Source organism: Sycon ciliatum, chromosome 1 (assembly GCF_964019385.1).
Source record: "Sycon ciliatum chromosome 1, ocSycCili1.1, whole genome shotgun sequence".
In the NCBI taxonomy this organism is placed as follows: Eukaryota; Metazoa; Porifera; class Calcarea; order Leucosolenida; family Sycettidae; genus Sycon; species Sycon ciliatum.
In genome coordinates, this window is record NC_088643.1 from 67,022,770 (window position 1) to 67,034,525 (window position 11,756).

General features: G+C 48.5%; 1 protein-coding gene across 2 annotated transcripts in view; it reads left to right on the forward strand.

Annotated features, from left to right (window-relative positions):
• Positions 1 to 46: 46 nt before the first annotated feature.
• The window catches only part of LOC135804997 (kinesin-1 heavy chain-like), a 17,492-nt gene continuing 5,782 nt past the window's right edge, over positions 47 to 11,756 (forward strand). For both annotated transcript variants that reach the window (XM_065318981.1, XM_065318983.1), the window contains exons 1-14: positions 47 to 1,348; positions 2,265 to 2,470; positions 2,733 to 2,925; positions 3,413 to 3,535; positions 3,921 to 4,019; positions 5,214 to 5,267; positions 5,724 to 5,903; positions 6,546 to 6,653; positions 6,893 to 7,039; positions 8,037 to 8,096; positions 8,691 to 8,797; positions 9,573 to 9,654; positions 10,243 to 10,368; positions 10,924 to 11,111. In XM_065318981.1, coding sequence (XP_065175053.1) covers positions 704 to 1,348; positions 2,265 to 2,470; positions 2,733 to 2,925; positions 3,413 to 3,535; positions 3,921 to 4,019; positions 5,214 to 5,267; positions 5,724 to 5,903; positions 6,546 to 6,653; positions 6,893 to 7,039; positions 8,037 to 8,096; positions 8,691 to 8,797; positions 9,573 to 9,654; positions 10,243 to 10,368; positions 10,924 to 11,111 — 2,318 coding nt within the window. In that variant the 5' untranslated portion in view covers positions 47 to 703. The remainder of the gene's footprint in view (positions 1,349 to 2,264; positions 2,471 to 2,732; positions 2,926 to 3,412; positions 3,536 to 3,920; positions 4,020 to 5,213; positions 5,268 to 5,723; positions 5,904 to 6,545; positions 6,654 to 6,892; positions 7,040 to 8,036; positions 8,097 to 8,690; positions 8,798 to 9,572; positions 9,655 to 10,242; positions 10,369 to 10,923; positions 11,112 to 11,756) is intronic.

The following is an 11,756-nucleotide window of genomic DNA, read 5'->3' on the forward strand; positions in this document are numbered from 1 at the left end:
TTTCATAATTTTTAGAAACGAATGAATGGAGGTCCAATCGGCGAAATAATCATTCCACAGTACAGTGCTTGCTGGATTTGAACAATGGTTTCTCTCTCGACAATGGACCTTAGGTGCCCGCAGCTCGCTCACACGCTGTGAGTGGAGCGATTGCGTGGAGGTAACATTTCAGCGTCCCCACTAGCCACTGTGTAGAACACCATGGGACCCATCTAATCTGGACTGGAGCGACCATGCTGAATCTTGTTCCAGAATTTCCCACTATGGAATACATGTCCTGATCTGGAATTACTGCGTGCCACGGTTTCGCTTCATCTAATCTGGCGTGCTCGTGTGACTTGAAAGAACCGTGATTCTCTTCCGTAGATCTCCGTGGTCAGCGTCTTGGCTCTTGCCTGTACATGACTGTACTTGATGACAGGTCGAGCCAGTGCAGTGCCCACTGCACAGACAAGAAGCAGTTTTGAATGACTTCGACCGGTAACACAGCAACTGAATCTAAATGAATGTTCTGCAGCCACATCCCCTATGTTATCGCCCCAGATCGGAAAGAGTGTGTCACGGATTCAGCAGGCAGTTTAGATTCGATCCGTGCCGGTGGCTATGTCGTTTCTTGTCGATATGGTGCCAAGTAGATGATCACGGTGATCTCACCATCCCGGTTGGTCCCTGAGAAGACAACTGCTGGGACCCGCAAGCAAGGATGGTGAAAATAGAGGTGTTTTGCCGGCTGTGGAGTGATGCAATCGATCATGACGAAGATGACGATGCACCGCATACCAGATCTAGCCCAGGAAGCGGCTCTGACCCACGGCTAGCCGGACTCAAACGGACCTTCAACAGCAGCCTGGATACTGAGCAGGTGTACGAAGCAACAGCAGGGCGCCTGGTCAGTTTCTTCCTGCGTGGTGAGAATGTCTGCTTCGCCACGCTGGGCTTGGCGCACTCGGCCGAATTCTCCCTGGCCGGCGATCCAACGTCGCGCATCGGAATGGTCCCGCTCTGCTTCGTCGATGTGTTTCATCGACTTGATGAGCTTGCTAATGCTAGTGATCACCCGGAGCATACTGCGGGTCATACGTGTAGGGCTCGTCTTGAGTGTGTTCAGGTCAGCAACGAGACCGTGCGTGATCTGCTGGAGCCAAGTGACGACGGCGTCGGAGGAGTTGCCACGACGGCCGGGTCTCTTGCATTGCGCGCCGACGCGCAGCACGGCAGCCACGTTGCCGGTCTGAAGTCGGTGGACGTCTCGACGGCACGGGACACGGCCGAGGTGTTCCGCTTTGCTTGGAGCAACATCCGCTCACGGGAACATGCTGCCGTGTTGGTTATGCTTCATTTGAACAAGGTTAGGCCCTCTTCAGACTAGGTACAAAACAGCCTATAAGTCACATTTACATAGAAGTTTCCAAGACAACAACAAGAATCTGGCGGGAAGCCTAAAAAGCTGCCCAATCCTTTCAGGCAGGGTGCCAACCCTTGTACAAGGCAACTTTCCTGCATTTATCGTACTTTCATCAGGCAGTTGTACGGACTTTGTACCCGGGTACGACTGTCCGCTGCTTTCACACATCCCAGGCACCATGCGCAATTTCGTAGGGTCAAAGGTTGCCTGTATATTGCATGTAAAATGTGTAGTCTGAATGCAGGCATGGAAAAATGTTGCCTTTTAGGTTTTATGTGACTTTGTACTGGATTTTCTATGTACGTAGTCTGATGAGAGTCTGATGAGAGTCTGATGAGAGTCTGATGAGAGTCTGATGAGAGTCTGATGAGAGTCTGATGAGAGTCTGATGAGAGTCTGATGAGAGTCTGATGAGGGCCTTAGGCCAATACTTTAAAGTCAATGGGAAAAATTCTACCGCATTTAAAAAAATAGGTTGCCCTTAGCCCTATCAACAAAGGTTCACTGGTACAATACACTGTATTACTAGAACATCACGGAAGTACTACTAGAAGATAGGGGACTCAGTTCAAGTTAGTGCTTTACTAAGCTGCACTGTAGCAATAGATCTACTAGATATTTCAATATGTGGGAGTGTACTTGACAAGTATTATTATAGCAGCAGCAGCCTGGACTGCCGGCCGACAACAGCCAGCAGCTCTTCAGGATTGACAATGGCTCAGTGCAACAAGGGTCATGGTGTTCCAGCAAACATAAGTTAACACACTGATGGTTGCATCCAGAAGTGCTGCTACTGCTGCTGCTGGCTGCTGTACTAGTTTATGATAATTTAACTTTTTTTTCTTTGCCACTTCAACAGACCAATGCCATTGGCGCACGGCCTGTAACAACGGATTCTACTTTCACATTTCTCGCTCTGCCAAGTGCTGACTGCCTATCTCCCAGCACGCTAGAGACGCGCCTGGAGTCCGACCCATCTCAGTATGCCGGTCTTCAAGCTGTCCGGTCGTTGGTGGAGAAGCTGTCTGTGTCACCACGACCTCCGGACTGTGTTGCTGCATATAGGTAAGACACTTTGTAGTAGCACGACGTGTAGTTTTATCTTTCTGTCATTTAGGGCCTATAGCTGTGTGCAGACATGCATGACAAGCTGCTGCTGTTATATTTCCACAGTGCAGGTACAGATAACGAATGAATTGGCAACTGTTGCATGAACCGGAGTTGGTCACCGATATACCCCCCCCCCCCCCCCCCCACACACACACCGGGATACAATGTATGCTGCTCAGCATGATTGCTGTTGCTGCTACTTGTGCTTGCCATGCAGTAAGTCTGTGCTCACACAACTGCTCGAGGACATACTGGGTGGCAACTGTCGCACCCAGTGCCTGCTCTACATCAGGGACACCAGCCTGCAGCACAGAGGTGGTGGCTCGGACCTCTTGGATGCCATGCTACAGGTAGCCAATCAGCTTGCGCTCGTCGAGAACACTCCTGTTGTCAACTATCCACAAGTCCAGGTGAGTGGGCAGAGAGTATTTGCCCGATTGAAAGTCGCATCCAATTACAAGTCGCACCACCATGTTGAGGTCTTCGTCATGTTATGGTTTCGGTATGTTCACTTCAGTAATAAGTCACACTTGATTGTAAGTCGCACTCCCTTGTTCGACCCCGGGGATTTGTTGCAAATAGGTGCGACTTGTACTCGGGGAAATACACTAAACTAACTGATGAAAGTCGGCAAGCATGGAGTGGAACATCCATGTGGGGGAGTCCACACCAGGCTGTGGACTCCTTGTTCTTGCATGTTGCTCTTCCCTCCGTGTAGATCTGCTGCTCCGGGTACTATGATATTACTGTGTGAAGCTTGTGAGCGCACTAACAGGCCATGGTGTAGGAGCACTTGGAATCTCGCAATCCTGTTTGTTATACACGCATTGCGATCTGCAGTGCTGATACCGGTAAACTGTGTACTGTGTATATGCATGGCTGTGTACTACTCTGCAGAGTTTGATAACTGTGCACCGTTCTAATACTCTCCACTACAAGTCGAGAGCAGCGGCGTTCAACAACACCAGGATGGCCCAGTCGGATGTGCACGAGGAGAACGGGGCGCTCCGGCGAGATAAAGTAAGTTATGCTATTCAGCTTGAATGCCCGGCCATGCCACGGGTGACATTATCAATCTTCAAATAACTTAGCTATGTGCTTGATGGCAAGCAGCACACATAATAATTATATGTATGATGGCAGAAAACTGAGAAACCCCATTGAAGATAGCGCTAGCTTACAAATGCAGTGTCTTGGAAAAATTGACAGTTCATTCATCCAAACTAGTCTCGCGGGGCGTTGGTGCCCCAATTTTGGGATGAATTTCAACCTTTCAGATGCATGGCCAGGAAGAATTGCACGGGCCATATAATGTGGGATGTAGAAAATAGTTTCACGGTATTGACAACTATAGGCATGTGTATTGTGCGTATGTGTGTGTGTGTGTGTGTGTGTGTGTAACCAGGCTGTATTGGAATCGGAGGTTCTGGCTCTTCGAGAACAGCTGGCTGATCTCAAATTCTCCAAGAGTTCCAAGGTCCAAGAGCATGATGATTATCTCAAGGTAATTCACAAAGTCTCTCTTCTTTGGCTATTTTCTGAATACTAATATCAAATGTCGGTGCATCTTTCTACTAGGGGTGAAACGGTTCTATGTTTTTCATGTTCGGGTACCCGAATGCCAACATTGTTTCCCACGGTTCGGGTATCGGTTCCATGCCCTCTTTTCTCCAGACCGACAAAATGCGTTCGCGACAATTATTTTTTTAGAAAAAAACATTTTTACGAGTAAGAATGAGACATCGGAGAGTCCAAGTGCGAAGAAGATAATGACCATGATGACCAGAACTCTTTGGAAGAGTGGGGATCGTAAGGTAAGACATTAGGGCTGCGTTCGTTTTTAGCTACTTGGTAGAGTAGAGTAGAGTCACTCTACCGATAGAGGTAGATGGTAGAGGCAAGTGTACGAACGCTGTTCTACCAGATCTAGTAGTTTACACGATGCGTACGTGAAATGTTTCTTTTTTTTATGGAGTTGTGTACAAATCCTTGATCTTGATGGAAATCCCGTAGCTCTACCAACTTCTACCGGATTCTGCCAACTTTTTCCCGGTAGAGCCGGTAGAGGAAAGTAGAATCTACCCTTTTGAGTAGAATTTTTTTAAAAAAAACGAACACCTCTACCGAAAGAAGTAGTTTCTACCCAAACCTGTAGATCAAAAACGAACGCCCCCTAAAAATCTTGAGTAGACTTGACGTGTACATGTATTTGTACAAGAACGAGATTTTTCGGGTTTCGGTTCGAAATTTGACGGAACGGGTACCCGAATCTTTTCAGCTGGCGGTTCCAAAACCGGTTCCTTACCCGAACCGTTTCACCCCTACTTTCTACCCAAACCCATTTTGGCTCCCCCTCAATATGTCCCAACTATTATGCAGTGAAAGTAGATAATAGGGAAATGGTACACGTAGAGCGGTTGAGCAACTATCCCTGCCCGATGGCAGTGGTCTGATACACCACTGGACTCCGGCGAAAAGCAAGTCTGAAGCAAATCTGAAACTTACTGGAGGTTGCAGTACATGTACCCTGGCATCACTGACAGTTACTCTCGCAGTCCACGACCTGCCTACTTGCTCTAACACATACTTCTGAGCCATGGACGCCGAGTTCTCGGCAGGTACCATGCTGTCACACAGTCTTCCTGACTAGTATAACACGCTGATATATGCATGGTGGCATGTGTACATGTGCGTGCAGATATCACAGTCGCTGCTTCAAGTCAAGATGGAGAAACTGGAGCAAGAAGGAAAGGTATATAGCGCAGTCTGAGTGATAACCAGATTGGCAGGCTTGCTTGTACTTTGTCTGGGCAGATATGGGAATTTGTTTTAAAAACGGTCTAACTAGCCAATCACTAGTTTATACTAGCTGCCAACAATGTTAGCCATCTCATTTTTGATTGTGTCATTGCCATCGTGCCCGGTGGGGATTTCCCTGGGATTCTGACTGAACTGGGTCATCGACACGCTGTATCATGTTCATGTGACAGTGGCTTAAAATTGGATGCCATACTGGACAGGCGTGTATGATTATGTATTAACCGAGGTAGTCAGATGCCGGTCCTGTTTTGTTGTACTGTGCACGACAAGGTACTTTTCACTGAGTCTACTGATGCGGATTGTGTGCGGATTGTGTGCGGATTGTGTACGGATTGTGTGCGGATTGTGTGCGGATTGTGTGCGTGTGACTGTGCTTGTGACTGGCAAGGTTGCTCAGCTGGAGGTGCAGTGCGAGGAGATGAAGGTGCGCCTGCATGACCAGCAAAAAGCCTTCCAGCAGTTGCAGAAGCGGCTGGAGGTCACGACGGCAGAGCGAATGAAAGCCACCAGTGCTCATGGCCATCAGTCTACGGAACTGCAAGAACTGAGAAGGAAGACACAGGAGCAGGTATGCTGCACAAGGAGGGAGCCTCGGGGTAGCCACCTGGAGACAGGCTGGGATAGAAGTAATCACCATGCTAAGACATAACAGTTACTCTTATATTTCACCGGGTACATCGGTACACAGCCGTGACTTGGGCAACTGGCTGCTACATGTAGTATATGATGGGCAGTGGGTGCCAGTGCCCATCATGAACGATTCCTGTGCTGCATGAACGATTCACCTGGTCAACTTTTTTTTAAACTATGCGCTGTACGTTGCACTGTCAAACTAGGAGGGGGGGGGGGAGGAGCAGACTTCATAAATGAAGAAGCAGCAGAGCAGAAGTCAATGAGATCCCTTACTTGAGCTGTCACCCAGCAGCACTGGCTTAGCAGTGCTAATGAACACCAGTGGCTTGTATGTGCGGGAACTCTCTTAGCCAGTGTTTCCCTGCCTTCTCTCCTGGCATACACAATTGGCAGCTGTGCAGGCTAGATGAATAGGCCTGACCAGACCTGACCTGCTCTACAGTCCCTCCTACATGTAGGTACACAGGGACTACAAAAAGGTACAAAAAGGTACAAAAAGGTACAAAAAGGTAGGATGTACTTGATGTACTTTGAAGTACATGAACCGGGTGAGTTGCTGTATTATGGCTTCCTGCAGGTGACGAAGAACGAGGAGATGGAAGTGGAGCTGGTCCGTCTCTGCAATGCCAGGCAGTACTTGGAAGAGCAGAACATTGACCTGAAGAAGTCACTGCAATCAGCACAGGTCAGATCGATGTACAATACCGTGACTATTGCGGCGGCTCGGCGTATTTCCGTTGTCTTTGCACACGTCTTAGTATATTGGCATGGAATGCTGTGTCTTGGGTGCTACTTTCTTTCATTCGAACTGCAATTCACTCAGTGCTGTTAATCCGTGCTGTTGCTGCTACACACCTGCTGAAATACTTGCCATGATCGGTTATACGTTGTATACTCTCTACCATTTTGACATCATGTGACCAGGAAAGAGAAGCACTCCTACAGAGCAGTCTAACTGCTCAAATGCATGCCGGTGCTGGGCATGGTGCTGGGCATGGCAGTGAGCAGGACTCTGTGCGTGCACTGCACACCTCGCTGAACAAAATGGCCGAAACGGCTGTCCGCGAAAAGGTGGGCAATGTAGTTCTTGGGGTATGTGTGTTTCGGAGGGTACGGTGTGTGTGTGTTTAGGAGGGTAGGGTGAGTGTGTGTGTTTGGGAGGATGGGGCTGTGAATTGACACTGGATTACCATTGAGTGTACTTTTCAAACATATTCCACTTCTTTCCTGTTTGAAGACTCTGGCGCTAGCGGCTCCTTCTTGCCTGGTTTTAGGAATGGCATAGCACAGTATTGATGGCTAGCTGAGTTTCACCTTTACGAATACATATATTATACTTGCAGCATGATTGTGCCGAGGTTCACGTTCCCAAATGCAGTTTGTGTTCACGGTGTAGCCGTTCAGTGTGGCAGCGCAATACATGAACTGCTGCAATTTCAAGACCCAAAATAATGAAATTGTAAGGTTGAAATCGGGCTTTCAGAGCTCCATCGCCCACCTGTTTTTGAATGCAATGTAGTTGCAGTTTTACATGTACCGTAAAATCCCACCAGAGCACCCCTACCTCCACCACCCTCCGAGTAGGTCCAGATGGGGAGGGGCGGGTGGGCGAGTCCTACTTACCACATTCAGTACTACAAGAAAAAGTACTCACCCTACGAAAACTGTTCGTGCATCTCGTACACCAACCAAAGGTCAAGAGCCATGAATCGTACAGACCCATCAAAACAGCCTGGTCAGGGTTTGTGCGGATCCCTGGTCAAGAGGGTGGGCATTGTTGCGTACAATTCCAACCGGATCGAGCACTCGACTGCAGTACAGTATGGCATCGCAGAGTCATGCGAGGATACAATCAATCACTTCCCTGACAAGAAGTCAAGGAGCGGTGCATGGGAGAGACGGGGCGCTCTGGTGGGATTCTACGGTACTGGTACATGGTATTTGGAGGTGGGGTCGGTGCTCTCCTCATCATCTTATACAAAAAAGCATTGGTTAAAAACTTTAAAAATAGGTACGCTGACGTTTGGCTGGTATTGAATGGCTTGCATCCTTGCACAATACATTACAGGTGGAAATGATGGAGAAGATCAAGACTCTCGAGAACCAGCGGGTAAAGCTGGAAAGACAGGTAGGTCGGTGTATGTGTGTGTGTCAAGCTGGTGGAGCAGACATAGGGGCATTCATATCAGAAATGCAATTGTGAGCTGAGCAACACCTCAGGAAAAAATTCATCTGCCCCAAGAATGCTTTAGAACAAAATATCATGGCCTCACCATTGCATTGCTGAAATACCTAGGCTTTGAGCAAATTTAAAATCGTGCAGACACCGTTGCAATATGGTGCCGTCACTTGCATGTGCCACCTGTGCCACTCAATGTTTGCCTGATTCAGATGAACCTGGGCTCAACTAATCTCAATCATTGGGTGTAGTCCTATTATTGAGGCACCGTAGACTGTCTACCCGACCCTGTATGGTGTTTGTAGACTGTCTACCCGACCCTGTATGGTGTTTGTAGACTGTCTACCCGACCCTGTATGGTGTGTTGTAGACTGTCTACCCGACCCTGTATGGTGTGTTGTACTACACATGTATGGATCTAGTAAGAACATGGCAAATTTGCAACTGGTTCGTGTCATCAATGAGGTGAACTGTGAGTGCTGTGATGTTCTTGTGCACTGGTAATGCTATTGGCAACACTGGCTGCTCTATGTATACATGCAGCTGGTACAGCATGAACACCGCAGAAAGCATGTCGATATCCGCCAATCACCGGTAGTGACTGTGGCCCCGGAGCGAACTCGACCGATATCTCACAGACAAATCCAAAGGTCAGTGCCTAACTGTTATCATACTTATTTCCTAGTATTTACCACTACATGTACATGTACGCATGCTGTCATGTGACTCAGCTCCATCTCAAAAACCACCATTGCAATTGAAACACGGAGACTATTAGGCTGGTTCTGAAAATCAAATGAATCTCTTTTAAAAATTCTGAAGGATGCCAATGAATCTCTTTGTTTTGCAAAAGAATACTTAGCACCCTTTCCACCAACTCACATCAGGTCATTCAGTGAAAAACATGTTTGATCAACCCATGAAAGTATTGGATTCCTCCTCCTACTCCTCCTCCTCCTCCTCCTCCTCCTCCTCCTCCTCCTCCTCCTCCTCCGCCTCCTCCGCCTCCTCCGCCTCCTCCGCCTCCTCCTCCTCTTCCTCCTCCTCCTCCTCCTCCTCCTTCTCTTCCTCCTCCTACTGCTCTTGCTCCTCCTCTTTCTCCTCTTCCTCCTTCTCATCCCCTCCTCTTTCTCCTCCTCTTCCGCCCCACTCCATTGAAATAGTGCAGGAACACATCCTAGCTAGTTGACAAAAACTGCATGACAAATGTTATGTGTTCTCCTTTTCTTGTTTGCGTGTGTGGGTGTGGGTGTGGGTGTGGGTGTGGGTGTGGGTGTGGGTGTGTACCTCTTGTGTGTATGTGTGCGTGCGTGCGTGCGTGCGTGCGCGTGCGTGCGCGTGCGTGTGTGTGTGTGTGTGTGTGTGTGTGTGTGTGTGTGTGTGCGTGCGTATGTGTGTGTGTGTGTATATAATTGCCATGTTAAGACAAGAAGCCACACGCAAAGAGTTAATCGATGTCAGGAATGAGAGGGACAAAACCAAGTCTACGCTTGTTCACTTGAAGGCAGTAAGTCCAACTCCCCTAGTCCCCAGACCCCAGTCCCCAGTCCCCAATCCCCAGTCCCCAATCCCCAGTCCCCAGGCCCCAGTCCCCAGTCCCCAATCCCCAGTCCCCACTTCCCAGTCCCCAGTTCCCAGTCCCCAGTCCCCAGTCGCTGTGAGTGCTGGTACTCAGCGTCACACACTAGCTTGCAGTAACCCGGGCGCTGAAGAAACATCCAGGCTAGAAAGTCACCAACATTTTAAGAACGTACCAGGCTGAAAGCAGAGATTTGAGAAGCGCCCAGTGTCTGTTTCCAGTGTCTGTTTTTCATGTAACATTGCACGCACAGTGCATGTGTGCTATGTGAACGTAATGAGCCCAACATTCTTGAAGTAAGACTTGTGACAAAGAACAATGGCGCTAGAATTTTGAAGCCAAGGATACTACTAGCCAGTTACTGCCTAACTGTTACGTAACGGTATGGCCATCCTGGGAGGTCGGACACGTCTGTGCAACCAATATTCATTCCACCACTCCAAATGCATGTTTCTTACTTAGACTCAGTGTATAGGATGATCCCATATTGCTGTTTGTACTGCGGCTTTTGCTCAGAAACTGATAGCAGAGCAGAAGGCAAGAAAGCGTGCCGATAGCGAGGTGTATTCTCTCTCCAAGGAACTGTCCCAGGCCACTACGGAATTTCAACAAAGACTCCATGTTTATATTGGTGAAATGAAGGTGAGAAACTGCATGATGCATGTACAAGTTCTGTACATTGTAGTATGATTGTACGTTATCTTGCCACTCACACAATACCCCTTCGGAGTCGATTCCCAACTCGGTTTATTTTATTATTATTATTTTTATTCCAAGCAATACATGCCGGCTGGGGTAGCCAATGACCACTTTGCGTGGCGATTGCAGGGTTTTATATGTTACCATGAGAGTGTCATCAGGAGTTCCGTTATTTTACATGGCCACCTTTGGCAGTTTGTCATAACGCTGGAGCTGAATGGTCCATGCCGTGACTACAAGAAGTTAGTGTGACTCTGTGGCAAGCATTACTAGCACATTGTAGTTGTAGCTTATACACTCACTCACTTACATCAAGTAACACTCTCACTGCGTCAGGATACCATTATACTTGTACGGGACAATGTGGACACTGTATGTATGCGAGCGTGTGTTGCAGGAACCCAGGGGTGTTGTGTATGAGTTCGTGTTGCAGTAGGCCTGTAACTCGCCATTCAGTATTGACTGTGGAATGGTGTTCCTGTATCTTTGGATATGCAGGGCAACAAAGTCAAGATCTTGTCTAACCAAGTGGAGATGGAGCTGAAAGACTATGTAAATGCTATCCTGGCCGACATGAAGGCTGCAGACGAGGCGGACAGGAGTCGGCTGCTCAGCGACAGCTCCTATCACAAGTCACTCAGTCAGGAGCTGGAGAGTATCTATTCTGTGCTCTTGGAGTGCTATAGGTAAGCCGTGGACTGGTAACCGCAGTTAGTCACGAAGGCTGGATAACTTTGCTGGGTGTGGACTGGTAACCGCAGTTAGTCACGAAGGCTGGATAACGTTGCTGGGTGTGGACTGGTAACCGCAGTTAGTCACGAAGGCTGGATAACTTTGCTGGGTGTGGACTGGTAACCGCAGTTAGTCACGAAGGCTGGATAACTTTGCTGGGTGTGGACTGGTAACCGCAGTTAGTCACGAAGGCTGGATAACTTTGCTGGATGTGGACTGGTAACCGCAGTTAGTCACGAAGGCTGGATAACTTTGCTGGGTGTGGACTGGTAACCGCAGTTAGTCACGAAGGCTGGATAACGTTGCTGGGTGTGGACTGGTAACCGCAGTTAGTCACGAAGGCTGGATAACTTTGCTGGGTGTGGACTGGTAACCGCAGTTAGTCACGAAGGCTGGATAACTTTGCTGGGTGTGGACTGGTAACCGCAGTTAGTCACGAAGGCTGGATAACTTTGCTGGGTGTGGACTGGTAACCGCAGTTAGTCACGAAGGCTGGATAACTTTGCTGGGTGTGGACTGGTAACCGCAGTTAGTCACGAAGGCTGGATAACTTTGCTGGGTGTGGACTGGTAACCGCAGTTAGTCACGAAGGCTGGATA